Raw genomic sequence first — 23,942 nt, 5'->3', positions numbered from 1 at the left:
TCTCTTCCTGTTCCCATGCACCAGCCCATCCTTAATTCAGCACGTTGCTGCAATATTGATCCTATTCAACAAGATATTATTGAGTTGAAGTTTAGAATAGTACTAGAATCAAATTAGGTCAATGTTTCACGTACCTTTCTTTGACTGTGCTTAAAGCAAAATGGAGGATTAGGTAAGCAGAGTTTCAAAATCTTCAGAAATAAATCCAAGTAAAATGAAGTTTAATGGCACATCAATTTGACAGTGGAGAGGTAGGATGTTCAAACCTACAGTTAGCTTGAAAGTTCCATATCCCAGTCATAAAATCAGGAAGCCAGGTACTTCCTCACGTGAAGGAGAAAGCTAAGGTAAATCACTGTGCAATTCTTTAGCTCCTAGTGACCAGTTCCAAAGTATATTGGCGGTACCCTCAGATTATAATTGAGTGGCACATGACTTGAGGAAACCTGAAAAAGCCAACTCTTCCCTAAAAGATTTCTTCGGTTCTTAAATGAAAGTGTGGTAAAATTTATTTGGGTTGAAAGTACCATATGGAGAAGAACCATCCAGTCAGATCATGACTGGTCCACACCTCTGGTCCATTTATCTGCCTCTTTTCTACACTCTTACCCAGTAAAGATCTATCACTCTCAATCTTGAAAACGGCATTTAATTGGACATCCGGAGCCTTTTAGTGGTGCGAATTCCAGACTACTGAACACCTTTGTGATTTCTCTCCCTATTTTAAGTTTTAAACAGAAGTAATTACTTTGTAGTTAATCTCCTTTATTCTTTGGGTGAAGTAGAGTTAGAGCATAGCGGTTAATTGCCCAGAGCAAGCAAGCACAACTTGGTACTCATGTTTTGAAAGTTGTACATTCTCAGTTTCACAGACTGCATTATAAATTTGTAAGTGCACAGGCAAGAGGGTGTAATTGCAGCATGACAAGTTTACATTGGCAGTTTTCATTAGTTTCAGTACATTTACATCTGAAACTAAATAACTTACTCCCTCTGTTTCACTCCACACTTTTGCTACCAAATAAACCTGTTGGACTTTAACCTGGTGTTGTTAAACTTCTTACTGTGTTTACCCCAGTCCAACGCCGGCATCTCCACATCATCACTCCACACTGACAGGGAAGTTAACAAATACTTTTCCTGATGCTGAATTTAGAAATGCCTATGAAAAGGCAATTCTCCATAACTGAATAAAATGAAAAGCTTTCCTCTCATACAGCTTATCTGTAGTCAGGAATATTTTCCATAAATATATTGACAGAAAGCAAAATAAGCCCAAAGTGACTCTCTCGTACTGAGTGAGAGTTAGTGCCTCTGATTCTTTGACCAACCATGATATACCCTTTGTTTAAAAAAGCATTGTGGAGAGTTTAATGCATATGCTTTATGCATTTCTTAGAACAGCAACATCATTTTAATTGCTTTATTTTAGTTAGAAGTAGGGAGACAGAACTCTGTACATCCATTGCATGTAGCAGGCATATCGTGTTCGCACAAACATGTCAACTGTAACCAATAGGGACCGTAGCACAAAAGTAAATCTTGAAATAAGAGTAAATTTGAGGAAAACAAAATGGTTGGTTCTTGAGAAATGACTTACCAGTGTTGTAAAACCTGATGTTGACAAATGCATAATTGGTGTTTTCAGATTATGTTAATGTCCTCGGACATTAAGTAGATGAGTATTGATTAGTAGTTTGTTACACTGGGTAACACACCCTTCATCACAGATTACAACTTTTGTAGTATGTTGGGTCACCTCATGAAGGATGCTGATCAGCACAATGAAGGAGAATGACAAATATCTCAGAAGTAAGTTTTGTCGGGACCACTCTTCAATGCAATTATCTGTGAATTTGGGTGTTTGCTGCAGATAATTGGACAATTAAAAACACCATGTTCCGACCAAAATATTTCTCTATCAAATAATTTGCAATTAAAACAGATCTGGGAGCTTCAAACTTTGAGGCCTGAACATTTGGTGTTGTCTTCAGCAGTATTTACATTTTAGTTTCAATGGAGTGAGTCTGTTAATCAAGCATATCAGCCAGCAGAGGTAGAGAAAAATAGTTTCCAAAGGGTTCCTTTCTATGTAATTTCAAGTGTGATGCCAAGAAGTAACATTGGCAACGTGTATTGAGTTATCCATGCACTGAATTATCCTGTTTTAAGCTGAGTAATGCAATGTGGGTCTTAAACCAACTTGAGATGTAAAAAGGGGATTCAAAATTCAAGCCTACCCTAACTTACTCAACAGAGAGGAATCAAAAATATCCTTTAAAAAATGACATTTTAAGCACAGGTTTTGATGATTATTTTTCACATCTAAATATTTTCAGATGTAATTTGGAAGTAGTTTTGAACTTTGTTTCACCATGCAGGTGCTGGAGACCATACAATGGCTTTCTGATTTCTTCTTCAAACTGCGCCTTTCAAAACCAGATCTAAGGAGCTTTGGTCTGTTTTCAAAGTGGACTCCATACATGAATGAAGTGAAGAAATTGTTGATGTTCCTTGCTAGGTCTCTCATTGATTCTGAGATTGCCAAACTTGCCCAAGAACCTCTGGCCAGCAGCAAAAATGTAGCAGGTATTAACCAAAGGATTGATGAATCAGCATCTGATCCTTCATTAGTTGCACTTTCACTTTCTGAATACAATGTTAAAGTAAAATGTTAGTGTCAATGCCAATGACTGGTATTGTGAAATGCACATATTACATTGGAGTGAGGATTTTTAAAATTCATTCATGGGACATGGGCATTGCTGGCTGGGCCAGCATTTATTGCCCATCCCTCATTGCCCAAGGGCAGTTGAGAGTCAACCACATCACTGTGACTCTGGAGTCACATGTAGGCCAGACCAGATAAGGACGACAGATTTCCTTCCCTAAAGGGACATTAGTGAACCAGATGGGTTTTTTCCGACGATCGACAATGGTTTCATGGTCATCAGTAGATTCTTAATTCCAGATATTTTTTATTGAATTCAAATTCCACCATCTGCCGTGGCAGGATTCGAACCCAGGTCCCCAGAACATTAGTTGAGTTTCTGGATTAATAGTCCAGCGAAAATACCACCAGGCCATCGTCTTCCCAATATTCCTGGTTATGATTGCCTGATTCTGTATTCATGTTTAAATTAAACAATTGATCCATGAATGAAGAACAGGGTCCCCATGTTCTTCAGTGAATGAAGAAAAGGGTCCTTTTTTCTCTGGAGCGTAGGAGGCTGAGGGGTGATCTTATAGAGGTCTATAACATAATGAGGGGCACAGATCAGCTAGATAGTCAATATCTTTTCCCAAAGATAGGGGAGCTTAAAACTAGCAGGCATAGGTTTAAGGTGAGAGGGGAGAGATACAAAAGTGTCCAGAGGGGCAATTTTTTCACACACAGGGTGGTGAGTGTCTCGAACATGCTGCCAGAGGTAGTAGTAGAGGTGGGTACAATTTTATCTTTTAAAAAGCATTTAGATAGTTACATGGGTACGATGGGTATAGAGGGATATGGACCAAATGCGGGCAATTGGGATTAGCTTAGGGGTTTTGAAAAAAAAGGGTGGCATGGACAAGTTGGGCCGAAGGGCCTGTTTTCATGCTGTAAACCTCTATGATTCTATTGTATACGATTTAAGAACTCTAACAAATATCTGTTACATTGAAAATTAACTTTTAAGCAAATACTTCTGAAAGAGAATTGATTACTCTCAAGAAAGTTGGTCCAGTTTCATCTGTCTGTTGAAAATTACCACAATTGCATTTAAAATATCAATTGACTCCTTTTTTGATCTGCATAAATTCAAATACAGCATGTCCTGTGCGGAAATACATTTCTATGCCTACATTTTATTCTCAATCAACATTTTTAAGTGAGCTTTTTTGCACAATCTGATGAACATAGTGTCGGATTGATTCAGTTGGTAGCTCTATTCTAAATTGGAATGTTGGGAGTCCCATATCGCAGTTCTGGCCTTGTGCATATAAGTTATATATTATCAAAGCTGCCATTTTTGGATAAGGTGTTAAATCTTGGTCCCATCTACAAGTTCCATTGATCTAGGTGAATGTTCAGGTTCCCTATAGCACTATTTGAGGAAGAGCATTGAGTTCACATGCTGTCTAGACTAATATTTCTTCCTCCATCAATAGTATCAAAACTGTTTAAGTGTGTATTCATCTCCTTTACTGTGTTGGTACCTCGCTACTGTAGTTTGTACAAGAATTAACGTTTCAGAAGGAATTCACTGGATGGGAGTATTGTTGTGAAGGCCCAATAATATGATTAAGAATAAAATTAATCTGGCACACAACAGGCCTCAAGTGGAAAAGACAGTTTTGAGTTGTCTGGCTTCAACAAGTAATTTCCCTGAGCAAGTATTTTGAAAAAGAATTGCTTTTATATCCAGCACCTTTTGTGACCTCTGGATGTCGCTAAGCACTTTATAGCTAAAGCAGCACTTCTGAAGTATGGTTACTGTTGTAATGTGAGAAACATAGCAGCCAATTATTTATACAGCAATATGATGAGTATTTTTGTGATGTTGATTGAGGAATAAATATTGACCAGGACCCTCCCCAGCTCCCCTTCAAAATTATGCCAAGGGATCGTTTAAGAAGGGACTGACAGCTCCACAATTTAAAGTCTAGTCCAAAAAACAGCACCCCTACAGCACAGCCTACACTGGGGTATCAGCCTAGATTTTTGTGTTCAAGTCTCTGGAGGAGCCGCAAACTTCCAACTCAGGTCAAGAATGCTACCACCTGAACCATGTCTAACACAGTAGAACAATTTGATGTGTTAGGATTAGAGAAAGTATTGACTTAATATTGAAATTCAGTATTAACTATTTCAAAGAGTATGTTGCTCATTTTTTGGATTTCGCTAAGACGCAAACGTCTAATTAATAAAAGCTGCTTGCTTCCTGAGGGCAAAAGATCCAGCTGTGATTGAGGACACTCAAAGAATGGGGATAATAACTTACCACTCTGTTTAACTGTTGCAATGGGAGGCACGGTGGCACAGTGGTTAGCACTGCTGCCTCACAGTGCCAGGGACCCGGGTTCGATTCTCGGCTTGGGTCACTGTCTGTGTGGAGTCTACACGTTCTCCCCGTGTCTGCATGGGTTTCCTCCGGGTGCTCCAGTTTCCCCCACAGTCCAAAAGACGTGCTGGTTAGGTGCATTGGCCTTGCTAAATTCTCCCTCAGTGTACCCAAACAGACGCTGGAGTGTGGCGACTAGGGGATTTTCACAGTAATTTCATTGCAGTGTTCATGTAAGCCTACTGTGACACTAATAAACAAACTTAAACTTTATATAATCAGTCATTTAGAAGATACAATATAAAATTTATATTACTGCATCATTTGTAAATTGAGTGGGCAAAACATGGTACTTTAGAATGGGTTAATTTCATCTATATTACAAATAGAAATCCGAGCGGTCCACTGTTCCAACTGTATTTAATTTAGTTTCATTTTTCCAACATTAATGATTTGTGATCGTTTCATTGTAGGCTTGCAAATGGTATATTCAAAATTGCTGGGACTTTTCAGGCCATGGCTATTGGTGTTAAATACAGAAGAAGCAAGGTAACCACTTTTGTAATTCCTTGTAAAACATCAGGCAAAACAATAGTTTGATTTTCATGTTTGAATAAGGAAGTAATGAAACTGCCAAATCTTGTAAACTTGCTATGACAAAAGGTGATTGCATTCTGAGACAAAGCAAAACTGGAAGCAACTTAATTGTAGCAGTTGTAGAAGCTTTTACTTTAACTGTAATATGTTGTTTTCTTTATACATGTAATGAAGTTCTGTTAGATATGGGGATTATTCACAACAAAGTTATGTAACGTTAATCCATTTCTTAATCTATTATTAATTTGAACATGGTACATGTACAGGAATCCTCATCTATACCTTTGTCACTTCCAGACATCATTTACCTAATGACTTCTTCGCTGGGTTCCTGCACTCCATCCTACACAACTTTAACTCCAAAATTTCACTGCCTGCAACCTATTTCACAATAAACTTCACTCCCATGCATTCCTCATCCTACCACATGTTGACATGAAAATCCTTGTTTACATCTACAAATCTCTCCAAATTGACTCCACCCTATCCCAGCCCCATATCTAAACTCTCAATATTGGCCCTTCTAATTCCAGATTGCTATGCATTTCTCGGTGGGATGAGAGAACAGTGGCCCTGTGTTCTGGAATATATTTCTTAATGTGGAGATGCTGGTGTTGGACTGGGGTAAACACAGCAAGAAGTCTCACAACACCAGGTTAAAGTCCACCAGGTTTATTTGGTAGCACAAGCCACTAGCTTTCGGAGCGCTGCTCCTTCATCAGGTAAGTGGGAGTCCTGTTCACAAACGGGGCATATAAAGACACAAACTCAATTTACAAAATAATGATTTTAATAATAATAAAAAATTATTTTGTAAATTGAGTTTGTGTCTTTATATGTCCTGCTTGTGAACAGAACTCCCACTTACCTGATGAAGGAGCAGCACTCTGAAAGCTAGTGGTTTGTGCTACCAAATAAACCTGTTGGACTTTAACTGGGTGTTGTGAGACTTTTTAATATATTTCTTACATGTCTGTATTGCTTAATTTCTCCTCAATTTTAAAAGACACCTCAAAGGTGAACTTTTACAACCCCTCCTATGATTGGACCTAACTTCCAAACTCTCTTCAGTTTGACAAATCATGTTTGACAAATTTGCCCGAATTCTTTGAGGATGTAACAAGGTGGGTGGATTGAGGGGAACCTAGATATAGCGTAATTAGATTTCCAAAAGACATTTGACAAGGTGCCACATAAGAGGCTGGTGCATAAAGTAAAAGCCTATGGAAATGGAGGAAATGTGTTAGCATTTATTGAAAACTGGTTGTCACCATTGAGCTGCAATAAATGGGTCCTTTTCAGAATGGAAAGATGTAATAAGTCAGAGCTCTGACGAAGGGTCATCCAGATTTCTAACCTTAGGATGGTGGGATCTAGCAGCTGAAGAATTTCTTCAGTGATGGTCCAGGGACTGAGATGATTGACCTCCAACAACCACAACCATCTCCTTTTGTGCTCGGTATGATTCCAACCAGTGGAAGGTTTTCCCCATGATTCTCGCTAACTCCAGTTTTGCTAGAGCTCCTTCATGTCGCACACAGTCAAATGCTTCCTCAATGTTAAGCACAGCCATTCTCAGCTCACCTTGGAATTTAGCTCTTTTGTCCATGTTTGGACTGAGGCTGTAATGAAGTCAGGAGCTGAGTGGCTGTGGCGGAACCCAAAACAATACATATAATAAAGGAGTTTGATGAGAGAACTTCCGAAATAGAGCAGGAATTTTACATGGCCCTCACCAATGGGAGGTGGGGTGGGGGGGGAGGTGGGATAAAATTGGATGGCCTGGCAGGTGCTGTGCCCATCACTGTTAAATGCAAGTTGTTCCTCCCCCTAATTCTGCTACTTACTTGATTTTGAATGACCGTTTTATCATAGACTACCATTTTTGATAGTGTGAATTGCAAATTGTAACTGTGTTCATTTATGTTTAGTTGAGCATCCCAATGTTATATTTTAACTTACAGCAATAACCGTTCGTATCCTTGGCTAGAGATTGACAGTCCAGTAGCATCTGGCATGGTGAAGTTATTTACTAAAAGTGTTGATTATCTGCATCAAGGTTTTAAAGGTGAGCTCTGATTTAATTAAACAGATTGTTTAATTCTGGAAAGAAGGGTGAATTTTGAGAAATGTGCATTTATGGTCAGATATTGTAAAAGGGTGGATATTCAATCAGGCCCCCATTGTTCATGATTGTATCAAAATAATTAAAGTTTAAAGTTTTAAAGTTTATTTATTAGTGTCACAAATACGCTTACAGTAACACTGCAATGAAGTGACTGTGAAGGTCTCCTAGTTGCCACATGGTGCCTGTTCGGATACACTGAGGGAGAATTTAGCATGGCCAATGTACCTAACCAGCACATCTTTCAGACTGGGAGGAAACTGGGGCACCGGAGGAAACCCACGCAAACACGGGAGAATGTGCAGACTCCGCACAGTGATCCAAGCGGGGAATCGAACCAGAGTCCCTGGCACTGAGGCAGCAGTGCTAGCCACTGTGCCACCCTTAATGTTAATTAATGTTAATCCCAGCTGCAAGTAACTCCCAGTAACGCTAAAGAGAGAGTTTTTAAAAATATCATTGTCAGTCAGTTCCAAAGTGCTTGCACGCCCAGTAAATTTCTTCCTTCCCTCAGTGTCCTGGAGCTAAGACCTCACTCTATATTTTTATAGAGTGGAGCTCTGCATGACAACGTTCCGATGAGACAGGGGGGTGTTGGTAGGGTACGGGAACCGTGGTGCACGAAGGTTGTGATGAACCTGGTGAATAAGAAAAGAGAGGCGTACAGAAGGTTCAGAGAGCTAGGAGGTGTTAAGGATTTAGAGGAGTATACGGGATGTAGGAAGGAGCTTAAGAAGGAAATTAGGAGAGCGAGAAGGGGTCATGAGAAGACCTTGGCGGGTAAGATTAAGGAGAATCCCAAGGCTTTCTACAAATATGTCAAGAGTAAAAGGATGAGATGTGAAGGCATAGGACCCTTAAAAGGTGAAGGGGGAAAAGTTTGTGCGGAACCGTTAGAAATGGCGGAGGTGCTTAATGAATACTTTACCTCGGTATTCACGGTGGAAAGGGATCTGGGTGGTTGTACTGCTGGTTTGCGGTGGACAGAAAGGATCGAGCATGTGGACATAAAGAAAGAGGATGTGTTGGAACTATTGAATGGCATCAAGGTTGGTAAGTCGCCGGGACCGGATGGGATGTACCCCAGGTTACTGTGGGAGGCGAGGGAGGAGATTGCGGAGCCTTTGGCGATGATCTTTGCATCGTCGATGGAGACGGGAGAGGTTCCGGAGGATTGGAGGATTGCAGATGTGGTCCCTATATTCAAGAAAGGGAACAGGGACAGCCCGGGAAATTACCGACCGGTGAGTCTAACCTCAGTGGTTGGTAAGTTGATGGAGAGGATCCTGAGAGACAGGATTTATGATCATCTGGAGAAGTTTAGTATGATCAAAAGTAGTCAGCACGGCTTTGTCAAGGGCAGGTCGTGCCTTACGAGCCTGGTTGAGTTCTTTGAAAATGTGACCAAACACATTGACGAAGGAAGAGCGGTGGATGTGGTCTATATGGACTTCAGCAAGGCGTTCGATAAGGTCCCCCATGCAAGACTTCTTGAGAAAGTGAGAGGGCATGGGATCCAAGGGGCTGTTGCCTTGTGGATCCAGAACTGGCTTGCCTGCAGAAGGCAGAGAGTGGCTGTGGAGGGGTCTTTCTCTGCATGGAGGTCAGTGACCAGTGGAGTGCCCCAGGGATCTGTTCTGGGACCCTTGCTGTTTGTCATTTTCATAAATGACCTGGATGAGGAAGTGGAGGGATGGGTTGGTAAGTTTGCTGACGACACCAAGGTAGGTGGTGTTGTGGATAGTTTGGAGGGATGTCAGAAGTTGCAGCGAGACATAGATAGAATGCAAGACTGGGCGGAGAAGTGGCAGATGGACTTCAACCCGGATAAGTGTGTAGTGATCCATTTTGGCAGATCCAATGGGATGAAGCAGCAGTATAATATGAAGGGTACCATTCTTAGCAGTGTAGAGGATCAGAAGGACCTTGGGGTCCGGGTCCATAGGACTCTTAAATCGGCCTCGCAGGTGGAGGATGCGGTCAAGAAGGCGTACGGCGTACTAGCCTTCATTAATCGAGGGATTGAGTTTAGGAGTCGGGAGATAATGCTGCAGCTTTATAGGACCCTGGTTAGACCCCACTTGGAGTACTGCGCGCAGTTCTGGTCACCTCATTACAGGAAAGATGTTGAAGCCATTGAAAGGGTGCAGAGGAGATTTACAAGGATGTTGCCTGGATTGGGGGGCATGCCTTATGAGGATAGGTTGAGGGAGCTTGGTCTCTTCTCCCTGGAGAGACGAAGGATGAGAGGTGACCTGATAGAGGTTTACAAGATGTTGAGAGGTCTGGATAGGGTAGACTCTCAGAGGCTATTTCCAAGGGCTGAAATGGTTGCCATGAGAGGACACAGGTTTAAGGTGCTGGGGGGTAGGTACAGAGGAGATGTCAGGGGTAAGTTTTTCACTCAGAGGGTGGTGGGTGAGTGGAATCGGCTGACGTCGGTGGTGGTGGAGGCAAACTCGTTGGGGTCTTTTAAGAGACTTCTGGATGAGTACATGGGATTTAATAGGATTGAGGGCTATAGATAGGCCTAGAGGTAGGGATATGATCAGCGCAACTTGTGGGCCGAAGGGCCTGTTTGTGCTGTGGCTTTCTATGTTCTATATATCAGCATGGTGAATCAATTAAATCTTTGAAACTGGACAAAGGCTGTGCAATGATTGAAGCCATTGATGACTTTGACTCAAATGCTAGGAACTTCCTGGCAATCATAACAGCTACAATCTTGTCATCGCTGAAGATGCGCTAACAACCTTGTGCTTAGAGACCAAATTCCAAAATGATTATGCAAAGACAGTTTACATTTCAGAGGCCAGAACCAGCCAACATAGACCACTTGTCTGACAGAGCAAAGGACCCTGAAATTTCCTTTGAAATTGTTAATGGTTGAAATAGTAACTGTCTTAAGAATCCAAAGATGTGTAGGTTAAGTGGATCAGCCATAGTTACAGGGATTGGGCAGAGGGAAGGGCCTGGGTGGGATGCTTTTTGCGCTGTAGGGATTCTATAATTTTAGACAAAGAAATATACATGCTTTGTCCAAACCAAAGTGGGAAAGTGGGAGTCATATCACATGACAGCCCTGCCCACCACCCTCCTCCCCCACCCCAGATGGGAGAACCAGTTAATCCTGCCTTGTGAAGTTGCAAGGGCAATCTGCCATGCTCTATCAAACAGCAACAGAACCAGAGCTTTGTCTAGGTTTAAATTTTCAGATCCTCATCTACACTGTTTCTACCTGAGCTTCTATACCAGTGCCTACAAGACTGCATCACCTCTATGTGCCTATCTCATCAAGAAAGTCATCTCTACTGGAAAGGTGAATTATCCAGCATCTCTTCAACCTGCTGACTCTGTGAAAGAATACACTATTGGAATTTGATTCTGGACTTGTGTTCAACAATAATTCTTTTCTTCACTGTGATCTTTGCCCTGTACCCCTTTCTTGCCCTTATCGCTCTTGGGTTTCAGAAACCCAATGGGTTTCAGCACAACGTGCTCAACTGTTCCTCATGAAACAACCCCTGCATCCCAGGAATCAGTTGAGTGAACATTCTCTGAACTGCTTCTAATGGAAATGTATCTTTTTTTAAGTGAGGAGACCAAAACTGTACACAGTACTCCAGATGCTTAAGATGGCTATGGGGCTCAGTCATTGAGTATGTTTTAGACAGAAATCAATAGAATTCTGGATATTAAAGACATCAAGGCTATGGCAGTAGTACAGGAATATAGTGTTGAGGTAGATGATTAGCCATGATCTAGTTGAATAGTGAAGCAGGTTCAAGGAGCCGAGTGGCCTACTTCTGCTCCTATTTCCTGTCTTCCTGTGCAGTCTATCACCCCAGCTGCAGCAACACTTCCCTACCTTTATATTCAATTGCCCTTTGCATTAAACATCATGATTCTATTTGCCTTCCTAATCACTTGCCGCTGCATTTACATACCAACTTTTTGTCATCAGCCGGTAACTAGTGGTGTGCCTCAGGAGTCAGTGCTGGGACCACAACTTTTCACAATATACATTAACGATTTGGAGGAAGGAACTGAAGGCACTGTTGCTAAGTTTGCAGTTGATACAAAGATATGTAGAGGACAGGTAGTATTGAGGAAGCAGGGGGGCTGCAGAGGGACTTGGACAGGTTAGGAGAGTGGGCAAAGAAGTGGCAGATGGAATACAATGTGGAAAAGTGTGAAGTTATGCACTTTGGAAGGAGGAATGGGAGCATAGACTATTTTCTAAATGGGAAAATGCTTAGGAAATCAGAAACATAAAGGGACTTGGGAATCATTGTTCAAGATTCTCTTAAGGTTAATGTGCAAGTTCAGTCAGCAGTTAGGAAGGCAAATGCAATGTTAGCATTCATGTCAAGACGGCTAGAATACAAGAGCAGGGATGTACTTCTGAGGCTGTATAAGGCTCTGGTCTGATCCCATTTGGAGTATTGTGAGCAGTTTTGGGCCCCATATCTAAGGAAGGATGTGCTGGTCTTAGAAAGGGTCCAGAGGAGGTTCACAAGAATGATTCCTAGAATGAAGAACTTGTCGTATGAGGAACTGTTGAGGACTCTGGATCTGTACTCGTTGGAGTTTAGAAGGATGAGGGGGCATCTTATTGAAACTTACAGGATACGGCGAGGCCTGGATAGAGTAGATGTAGAGAAGATGTTTCCACTAGTAGGAAAAACTAGAACCAGAGGGCAAAACCTCAGGCTAAAGGGACGATCCTTTAAAACAGAGATGACGAGGAATTTCTTCAGCCAGAGAGTGGTGAATCTGTGGAACTCTTTGCCACAGAAGGCTGTGGAGGCCAGGTCATTGAGTGTCTTTAAGACAGAGATAGATAGGTTCTTGATTAATAAGGGGGTCAGGGGTTATGAGGAAAAGGCAGGAGAATGGGGATGAGAAAAATATCAGCCATGATTGAATGGCGGAGCAGACTCGATGGGCCGAGTGGCCTAATTCTGCTCCTTTGTCTTATGGTCTTATCATGGACCAGGTTTCTCAAATCCTTATGTACCATAAAGGTCTGCAGTCTCTCTCCATTCAAATAATATATTGCTTTTCTGTTCTTCCTGTTCACATTTTTCCACATTGTATTCCACCTGTCAAATTTCTGTCCGCTCATGTACCACATATAAATCCATATGGGGGAGGTGGTGCAGCACGGTGGCACAGTGGTTAGCACTGCTGCCTCTCAGCGCCAGGGACCCAGGTTCGATTCCTGGCTTGGGTCACTGTTTGAACAGAGTCTGAACGTTCTCTTCGTATCTGCGTGGGTTTCCTCCGGGTGCTCCAGTTTCCTCCCACAGTCTAAAAGGCGTGCTAATTAGATGCATTGACCATGCGAAATTCTCCCTTGGTGTGCACGAACAAACGCAGGAATGTGGCGACATGGGAATTTTCATTGTAATTTCATTGCAGTGTTAATGTAAACCTACTTGTGACACTAATAAATAAACTTTAAAAACTCTGTAGATTCTTTTTGTCCTCTTAATAACTTGCTTTCCTATGTATCTTTGTGTCAGCAGCAAATTTAACTGCCAGATGTTCTGTCCCTCCATTCATGTAACTGATATAAATCATAAATAGATGAGGCTCCAGTACTGATCCCTGAGGCATTCTACTAGTCACAGCTTGCCAACCTAAAAACTAATTTATTCCTGCTCTCAGCTTCTTGTTAGCTAACCAATCCTCTCTCCATGCTAATATGTTACTCTCATACACCATGAACTCTTATTTTGTTTAGTAAGCTTTGACGTGGCACCTTGTTGAATGCCTTTTGGAAATCCAAATACACCACATCTACAGGTTCCCCTTTACCCATATTGCCTGTTACATCCTCAAAGGATTCTAATAAATTAGTGAAACATGATTTCCCTTTCACAAAACCATATCGTCTCTTCCTGATTGTATTCTGATTTTCAAATGTCCTGATATTACTTCTTTAATAATGGATTCTAGCATTTTCCAATGACAGACGTTAGGCTAACTGGCCTGCTGCTTTCGGCCTCCTTCCTTTCTTGAATCCCAGTGTTGTATTAGCAATTTTCCAATCTGCTAGGTATGTATGTCACAAAAATGACACGAGCATAAATTGTTTCTCTTTGCTATTTTAGCCTCAACAGCAGATAGTCATTTTCTTCATTATACACAATATTTTCCACTCTTTTCCTTACAGATCGACTAATTCCTGGCCAGCGAGGTGCTCTATGGTTCCATTTGATGCATTATTGTGAAACTTGCACTGAACCCAAAATGCCTGAGTATATCCTGTATACCTACCATTCAGAATATTCCAAACTGCCATGGAAAGAATTGTATCCTGACCAAGCCTTAATGGAAGAGTTCTTTAAAGTAGGTTACTTTATGAAAAGTTGTTCTCTACAAAGTTAAGTATATTCAACTCACTTTTGCTGTAACTATTGACTTTACAGGTTCTGAGTACATCAATATTTATGTCTTGCTGCATTTATTGAATGTACTGTGAAGCTGACTTTAATGAATGGCTGATAAAAGAATGAAACACTTGAGAATAAAATTTCCACCCTCAAATTCCCTTTATCTTTTCCAATTACAGACTTACCTGGTAAATTAATAAAACATGGAATTATTTGCAAACATCTGCATTTAATGAGATATTAGGTGGGATCAGCATAAGAGAAAGTGCAAAGTGACCTAAATTGGGCTGCTTCTGCCTATGTGAACATAGGCAGTGTTGTAAATTAGGAGCTACAAGTGCAGGTTGTTATTTCGGTAATACGATATTGTAATAAGAGATCTAGCTGAAAAAGGATAGGACTGAGTATATGGTACTAAATATTCCTGGATGTAAGGTGTTCAGAAAAAATAGGAAAGGAAAGAAAGCAGGATCAGTGGCATGAGTCAAGGACAGAATTGATTTGATTACAACTGAGAAATATTTGAGAAACTATTGCACTAGGTATATTCCATAGGTCAACAACCAGAGGGAAAGGAATTGTAAGGAAGTTACTGAGGGTGTAAAATCTTTCGAGTAGTTAAGAGTGGGGAATACTAATTATCCTCATATAGACTGGGGTATAAATCTTGTAAAGGGCAGAGAGGAAAAAGAGTTGAAAAGGTTGAACCAAGTTTCCATTATTGCCACATTACCGCTCAAATTGTTTGAGTTTTTTGAGGGGGTAATGGAGAGGGTTAATGAGATGGATGCAGTGTACATGGACTTCCAAAAGGTCTTTAACAAAATGTCACATAACAAAATGTCATATGTCGCACGTTAGAAAAGTTGAAACTCATGGAATAAAAGGGACAGTGGCAGCATGAATATAAAGTTAGCTGAGTGACAGGAAGCAGTAGTGGTGAACAGTTGTTTTAAGAACTGGAGAAGGGTATATAATGGAGTTCCCCAAAGTTCACAAGTGGGACCAGTGCTTTCCTTGATCATAGAATCCCTACAGTGCAGAGGGAGGCCATTTGGCCCATCAAGTCTGAACCGACCACAGCCCCACCTAGGCCCTATCCCTGTAACCCAACATATTTACCCTACTGGTCCCCCTAACACTAAGTGGCAATTTAGCATGGCCAATCAACCTAACCCGCGCATCTGGACTGAGAGGGGAAACCGGAGCACCCTGAGGAAACCCGCACAGACACACGGAGAATGTGCAAAGTCCACACTGACAGTGACCCAAGCTGGGAATCGAACCCGGATCCTTGGTGCTGTGAGGCAGCAGTGCTAACCACTGTGCCACCGTGATCTATATTCATGACCTAGATTTGGGTGTGCTGGGCACAATTTCAAAATTTGCAGGTGATACAAAACTGAGAAGGATTCTGAACTGTGAGGAGGATTGTGATTGACTTCAAAGGAACGTGGAGAGATTACTGGAACAGATGGACATGTGGCAGATAAAATTTAATGCAGAGAAGTATGATGTGATTTATTTTGGTAGGAAGAACGAGGGGAAGCAAGATAAAGTATATGATTCTAGGGGGTGTGCAAGAGCAGAGGGTCCTGTGGATAGTTATGATCCCCATGGAGACCAATAACAACAACCAAACTTCCCAAACACCAATGTAAGAAATTAATGGACAAGATTTAACATTTTAAAATTTCTATTGTAGCAATCAAACTAAAATCAACATGAATTAACAGGCAGACTATATTAAGTAGAAACCATACGTTGCACTCCTTTAGCTGATACACCAAAGGTAGGATCTCAGATTTTTTCAGTAGTCCAGTCCGCATGTATGGCATTAATCTAACTACAAAGTCCCTCAAAACTCAGTTTTTCCTGGCTAGAAGTTCAGTTTTTTTACCCATGTAGGAGTTAGGCACAAAAGTCCCATCTGACAACAGATTTACCCAAGTTCCACAGGTAAAATGTCTACTAAATGGTGCACCTTTTAAGGTCATTCTCCACCCCTACCACGTACCACTCTTTTTGGTCTTCTGCTGTTCCACAGCTTTCTACTTTAACAGTCTTACACATACAGCTTCTCCACACCTACTATACTGTTCTTCTCCTGCTGAAAACACTGAGCTCCAAGAAGCCTGTGTCTGTTCTGACCACTAACTGAAGTGTTTTCTTTACCTTCCCAAACATCTTGTTTCCCCGTCGACAGAAGGTGCAGACTACTTAAAGTCCGATGTCACAGCCAGAAACTGTTTCAAAAATACACAGGCTTTGAAAACCATAGTGCAGAGAACAGCTTGCAAACTGCAAATTTAATCTCAAGGTATATGTACTCAAATCATTGAAAGTGGCAGGTTGAGAAAGTGAGTAATAAGGCATTTAGGATCCTGGACTTAATAAATTGAGGCATTGAGAACAAATGCAAGGAAGCTATGTTCGGTCTTTATAAAATATTGGCTCATATCCCAACTGGACAAAGAACAGTACAGCACAGGAACAGGCCCTTCAGCCCTCCAAGCCTGCGCTGATCACATTTGCCTATCTAAACCAACCGCTTGTATCCCTCTATTCCCCGTTTGTTCATATGCCTATCAAGGTAAGTCTTAAATGTGGCTCATGTAACTGCCTCAACCACCTCACTTGACAATGCATTCCAGGCCCCCGCCACCCTCTGTTTAAAAATAAAGTTCCCCTCGCATCTCCACTGAACCTTTCCCCCTTATCTTGAACTTGTGCCCCCATGTAATTGTCATTTCTGCCCTGGAAAAAAGCTTCCAACTGTTCACCCTATCTACATCTCTCATAATTTTGTAAACTTCTATCAGGTCGCCCCTCAGCCTCTGTCTTTCCAGGAAGAACGATCCCAGTTTATTCAATCTCTCCTCACAGCTAATACCCTCCATACCAGGCAGTATCCTGGTAAACCTTTTCTGCACTCACTCCAAAGCCTCCAAGTCCTTCTGGTAGTTCTGGTGACCAGAATTGGACACAGTATTCCAAACGTGGCCTAACCAATGTTTTATATAACTGTAACATAATTTGCCAACTTTTATATTCAGTGCCTCATCCGATGAAGGCAAGCATGCCATATGCTTTCCTCACCACCTTTTCCACCTGTGCTGCCACTTTTAAGGATCTGTGGACCTGTACTCCGAAATCTCTCTGCGTGTCTATGCTCCTGATTGTTCTGCCATTTATTTTATAGCTCTCACCTGAATTGGATCTACCAAAATGCATCACCTCGCATTTGGCCGGATTAAATTCCATCTGCCATTTCTCCGCCCAATTTTCCAGTCTATCTATATCCTGTTGTATTCTCTGACAGTCTTCATCATTATCCGCAACTCCGCCAATCTTAGTATCATCCGCAAACTTGCTAATCAGAGCAGCTACGTTTTCTTCCAAATCATTTATATATATTACAAACAGCAGAGGTCCCCGCACTGATCCCTGCGGAATACCACTCGCTACAGACCCTCATTCAGAAAAACACCCTTCCACCGCTACCCTCTGTCTTCTATGGCCAAGTCAGCTCTGAATCCATCTAGCTAGTTCACCCCTGATGCCGTGACATTTAATCTTTTGCACCAGCATGCCATGAGGGACCTTGCCAAATACCTTACTAAAGTCCATGTAGACAACATTCACAGCCCTTCCCTTGTCAATCAATTTTGTCACCTCCTCAAAAAATTCAATTAAATTAGTGAGACGTGACCTCCCACGTACAAAACCATGCTGTCCGTTGCTAACAAGACCATTCAGTTCCAAATGTATATAGATCCTACTCCTAAGAATCTTCTCCAACAGTTTTACCATCACTGACGTCAAGCTCACTGACCTATAAATACCCGGGTTATCCCTGCTACCCTTCTTAAAAAATGGGACAAGATTGACTATCCTCCAATCCTCTGGTACCTCACCAGTGGCCAATGAAGAAACAAAGATTTCTGTTAGAGGCCTAGCAATTTCATCTCTTGTCTCCCTCAGTAACCTGGGATAGATGCCATCTGGCCCTGGAGATTTGTCTATCTTAATTCACGTAACACTTTCTCCCTCGTAACGATGACTCGTTCTAAAGGGTTTATATACCCCTCCAAGATAACATCAATCGGTGTGTCCCTTTCCTTTGTGAATACCAATGCAAAGTACTCAGTAAGGATCTCACCCACTTGCTTTGGTTTTACACACAATTTCCCTCCTTTGTCCTTGAGTGGACCAACTCTTTCTCTAGCTACCCTCGTGTTCCTAATATATGTATAAAATGCCATGGGATTCTCCTTAATCCTGTCTGCCAAGGACATTTTGTGACCCCCTTCTTGCCCTCCTAACTCCCTGCTTGAGCTATTTTCTGCTTTCCCTGTATTCTTCAAATGCTTCATCTGTTTTTAGTTGCCTAGACCTCATGTACGCATCCTTTTTCAACTAGACTCACAATTTCCCTGGTCATCCACGGTTCCTGAATCATGCCTTTCCTGTCCTTCCTTTTCATAGACACATGCCTGTCCTGCACTCCGATCAACTGCTCCTTAAAAGACTCCCACATGCCAAATGTGGATTTACCCTCAAACAGCCTCTCCAAAACAACAGCCTCCAAATCCTGCCTAATCTGGTTGTAGTTAGCCTTCCCCCAATTTAGCACCTTAACCCTAGGACAACACTCGTCCTTTTCCATCAGTATCCGAAAGCTTATGGAATTGTGGTCACTGTTCGCCACATGTTCCCCCAGTGCAACTTTGATGACCTGGCCAGGCTCATTTCCTAGTACTAGGTCCAGAATAGCCCCCTCTCTAGTCGGACTATCCACATATTCTTCCAAAAAGCCTTCCTGGACACACTTAACAAATTCCTCACCATCTGGACCCATTGGCCCTAAGGGATTTCCAGTCAATATGAGGAAAATTAAAGTCTCCCGTTATAACAACCTTATTATTTCTACATCTGTCCAGAATCTGCTTACATATCCGTTCCTCAACTTCCTTTGGGCTATTGGGAGGCCTGCAGTACACCCCTATCATAGGGACTGTCCCCTTCCTGTTTCTGACTTCTACCCACAGTGTCTTATTACGTAATTCTTCCAAGATATCCTCCCTCTGTACAGCTGTAATATGTCCCCTACCCTGTATTGCAACTCCCCCACCTCTTTTACCTTCACCTCTGTCTTGCCTAAAACATACTGAAATAATGTGTCCAACTCTGGGCACCACACTTTTAGAAGAATGTGAAGGCTTTAGAAAGGATCTGAAAGTGATTTATGAGAATGGTTCCAGGAATGAGGGGACTTCACTTACATGGATAAAACGAAAGGACAATATATAGAATGTTCTGAAGAAGTCATATTTGACATGAAATGTTAACTCTGTTTCTCTTGCTCCACAGATGCTGCTCAGACTTGCTGAGTTTTTCCAGAACTTTGTGTATTTATTTCACATTTCCAGTATCTGTCGTAATTTGCTTTTATAGAATTGTTTGACAAAGCAACGGTTTATTTAACATTTGCATTTTTACAAAGGTAGAAGAATCATGCTTTCTAACACTCCGAGTCGAGCATTGATAAATGTGTAAATTATAATAACTGCATCATTGCTTAAACAATGAAATACAACTCTGCCATATGACTGGTTGCCTTTTAGGTCATTGAGCAGACAAGATGATCGCTAACCATTGATAGATAGTGTATAAGATTGGGAAATATTTGGAATATTAGTACAGACTATTGCTTCAGAGGAAGTGTTATGAGCGTAAAACTTTTTCAGATGGAAGTGTTTTTTATTTCTTTTGTTTGTGGAGATATAATTGACAATGACTCTGTTATAGAGGACTATTCAACCATCCCATGTTTATATTCAATCTTGGCTTTAGTTCTTCTCAAATCCAAAGAGAGGACACTGGTCAATAATCTTGATGCTATTTTTCAGGTAGAGAGAGGAAGTCCAAAGAGCTGTTTCCTATTTTTGGGAACTTTGCTATGTGAAGTTAACTGGGTTAGTGTTCTTTCTGATGCTTGGAATCCCCAACCCCTCTTGCAAACACGGATGATGGTTGTCTGTTTGTTGTTTATGATGGTTTTTCTATCAAAAGAAGACAAGCTTATAAGTAAACCAGTAAGTAGTTTTGTATTTTCCCTTGTCTAGCTTTCTATTAAGAGATAATGCAATATCTTATTATCAAAACAGCAGATCCATGAATTCTGAGTAACTGAGCATCAATGTGATTTGTTTGTAATATTTAAAGTCATTTTCTCAGCTAAAACATAATTTAGAAAGATTATTCAATAATTTATCCAGAAAAGTACATTTTAAAATGCAAAATTGGGAAGTATAACTTCAAATCTGAACTTGTGTTCTGTTGATGTGCCACATTCAAATGGGAGGTGTGACTCATGTAAACCAAATGACATAATTCAAAGACAATAAAGTTGCAAACTGGTGACAGTCGTTTTACAAAGGGGCAGAAAGTTAACCTGCCTTCCTTGGGCAGTAGGGGGAGGAAAATTAGCAAGTGACATCAACAGGATGCCCTCTCTCTCAGGCAGTCCCTCAGAGTCAAGGGTGACTGAAGAGTCCAATGTGTGACTTACAGTCTCTGTCACAGGCAGGGCAGGTGGTGATTGGAGGAGCCAGTAGATGGAGTGCCTGGGTTGCCACAAGTCCTTTTTGCTGTCAACGTTTGACTTCATCTTGCTCTGAGATTAAATCTGAGGTGTTCAGCTCTTTCCCAAATGTTTTTTCTCCTCTTTGGGAGATTTGGCAAGGGATTCCTAGGTGTCGATGGCAATGTTGCAATATTTCAAGGAGTCTTTAAGTGTCCTTCAAGTATTTCCTCTGTCCTTCTGGGGCTAACTTGCCATGTCGAAACTCCCAAGAATTTCACTTGTTTCGGAAGCCTCGTGTCAGGCACACGGATGATGTGGCCGACCCAACAGAGCCGATCAAGAGTGGTCAATGCTTCGTTGCTGGGAATGTTGGCTTGAGCGAGAACACTGACATTGGTGTGCCCATCCTGCCAAAGGATTTGCAGGATTTTGCAGAGGCAGCACTGATGGTACTTCTCCAGGGTTTTAAGGTGCCTGCTGCACATTGTCCACGTCTCTGAGCAATTAGGAGGATGGATTTCACTACTGTTCTGTCGACCATGAGCTTGGTACCTGGTCTAAGGTCCAAGTCTTCAAACACTCTCATCCAACAGGATGCATCATCTTGAAACAACACAAATGATGGAAACATTTCCTTAATGTATTTTTGGATATGGAAAAGTTTTTTGTCGCAGGCTTGATGAGAAAGGAAGAAGATAAAAAGCATTAAGAAGAGAGAGGCAATCTGTGCTGTTCATGTTTCTGAAATATAAGTGTATAATTAACTTCAAGAATATGGAAAACATCAATTGTATTACAAAATATGTTTATATTAACAGCTACAAAAATTCTGATTTGATATTTTTGTCCTCCATTCATTAGCATGGCTTAGCATAGAAATCTGTTGGGCAGAATCTTACCAGAATTCTTCAAAGTTTCAGCCTCAGAAAGAAAACTGGTGTGAAGCCCTCCGGCTCCATAGACCAGTTTTTTTCTCTGGACTGTGAGTCTCTTAGACTTTTTTAAAAAGTGAATGTGCGGTTTACGCCATCACTCTGGCAGGGTGGAGACTCTTAGAGCCGACAAGATTGGTTCCACAGAGATCTGTGCGCCATTTTTAAAGAGCTCCCAGATCAGAACAAAAGGTAACCACCTCCACCACCACAGAATTATAAGTCTTCCCCCCCCCCCCCCCCCCCACTCCCGCCTCCATAATCATCACCGGCATCCCCAACCCCCTCCGTGCTTGTGTCCCCCCCACACCCACCCCCAGTGGGAATCCTACTAGGACCCGCCCCTGCACTGCCTGGCCATGTCCCTCTTCTGTCGAGAACCTCGCCAATGTGATATCATGTCAAGAGGTATGAATATACCATGAGGGGAGATGATTTTTTTCTTATTCGTTTGTGGGACTTGGGCATTGCTGGCTGGCCAGAATTTATTGTTCATCCCTAGTTGCCCTTGAGAAGGTGGTGGTGAGCTGCCTTATTGAAACGCTGATACAACTGAGCGTCTCGCTCGGCCGTTTCAAAAGGCAGGTGAGAGTCAACCACATTGCTGTGGCTCTGGAGTCACATGTAGGCCAGACCAGGTAAGGACAGCAGATTTCCTTCCCTAAAGGACATGAGTGAACCAGATGGGTTTTTCCGACAATCGACAATGGTTTCATGGTCGTCAGTAGATTCTTAATTCCAGATCTGCTTTATTGAATTCAAATTCCACCATCTGCCGTGGCAGGATTCACACCCAGGTCCCCAGAACATTAGCTGAGTTTCTGGATTTATTGGAAAGTATTAGACTCAAGTTCTCGCCCATTATGGGCGTGTACCTGATTACGTAATTGGTAAAGGCCACTGAAAATCGGTCACATCTGAGTGAACCACGCTTTTCAAATCTCTGAAGATTTTGACCGCACTCCATCAATCCATTGCACAGAGATCAAAATCCGCCCTACATTTTCATTGTGCAATAAATTCATGTTTATTTTGTTATATTGGTTCACTGGATCAGTACCTGGGATGTGAGGGTTGTCCTATAATGGAAAAGTGAGTAAATTGAATCTTTGCTTCCCAGAATGTCAAAGAATGAGAAGTGATCTCATTGAATATTCAATATTCTGAAGGGGCTTGATAGGGGATACACTGAAGTTGATTCCCCTGTCTGGGGAATCTGGAATATGGGGGCACAATCTCAAGGTAAGGGACCAATTATTTTAGACTGAGATTAGGAGAATTCAAAGGGTTGTGAACCTTTGGAATTCTCTAGCCCAGAGTGTTGTGGATGCTTCATTGTTGAATATACTTAAGGCTGAGATTGTTCCTCTCTCAGGGAATGGAGGATATGGAGAGTAGGTGGGAAAATAGAGATGATCAGCCATGATTGTATTGAATGGTGGAGCAGGCCTAAGAGGCCATATGGTCTACTTCTGTTCCGCTCCTACTTTGCTCCTACTCCTGCTCCTACTAATGTTCTGAAAAGTAATTGCTTCTTGGAAAAATCAGGTCTTCAGAAGCATATGAATGCAGTCATGTCTATTTGATTCTGAAATGACCCAGAAGAATTTGACTGCTTCACCTTGGATACTTCTGTGAAAAATATTACAGTCTTGCTTATTTAATTGTATTCGCAACTTAGGTTTTACTAATTCCGTTGTTAATGCATCTCTGCAGGAATCCCCGTTACATAGCCTTCTTGGACAATCAAATGCAATACCCTGGCATTTTGTGGATACTGTATCATACCAAAATGTCATCAGCTACTTCAGTAACCACTACTCACCCTCCGTTGTAATTTTAAAAACTCCATCAGCTGAACTGATAGTAAAGCTTTTAAAAGTTGCTGCAGGTTTTTGTGAAACCTTGGACATACACAGTGTAAGTAGATATTTAAAATGAAAATATTTGTTTGGTCAGTATGATTTATGTTGAAGCTACGTGAATGCTTTTCTAATTCAAGTTTTCCAGTACATGGTACACCACAATGATGGGCCTTTGAATAATATTCATTAACTAAAAGTATCTCTTTGCATGTATTCCAAATCAGCTTGTGTGTTTATTCAGTAATATTTTGTGACTTCATAGCTGCTCTGAAATTAGACACAACCTTCATCGCAATGTGAAGTGTGATGAATGGAAGTTCCTTAGACATGTTGGAAAACAACACTAATGAAATTGAAGCTAAATATTGGCTGCCATTTGCTTTACCCTGAA

At 41.5% G+C, this 23,942-nt stretch overlaps 1 protein-coding gene across 3 annotated transcripts in view; it reads left to right on the top strand.

Moving 5' to 3' along the window:
* The window catches only part of epg5 (ectopic P-granules autophagy protein 5 homolog (C. elegans)), a 147,460-nt gene that overhangs the window by 105,637 nt on the left and 17,881 nt on the right, over positions 1-23,942 (top strand). Inside the window, exons 33-38 of one of the 3 annotated variants that reach the window (XM_078219487.1) lie at positions 2,382-2,589; positions 5,516-5,591; positions 7,604-7,707; positions 13,946-14,121; positions 20,078-20,263; positions 23,403-23,606. In XM_078219487.1, coding sequence (XP_078075613.1) covers positions 2,382-2,589; positions 5,516-5,591; positions 7,604-7,707; positions 13,946-14,121; positions 20,078-20,263; positions 23,403-23,606 — 954 coding nt within the window. Of the gene's footprint in view, positions 1-2,381; positions 2,590-5,515; positions 5,592-7,603; positions 7,708-13,945; positions 14,126-20,077; positions 20,264-23,402; positions 23,607-23,942 lie in introns of all 3 variants that reach the window. The other 2 variants (XM_078219488.1, XM_078219496.1) reach the window with 2 other exon arrangements.

This window comes from Mustelus asterias, chromosome 1, assembly GCF_964213995.1.
Source record: "Mustelus asterias chromosome 1, sMusAst1.hap1.1, whole genome shotgun sequence".
In the NCBI taxonomy this organism is placed as follows: domain Eukaryota; kingdom Metazoa; phylum Chordata; class Chondrichthyes; order Carcharhiniformes; family Triakidae; genus Mustelus; species Mustelus asterias.
This window is presented reverse-complemented; position numbering and strand designations above follow the sequence as displayed.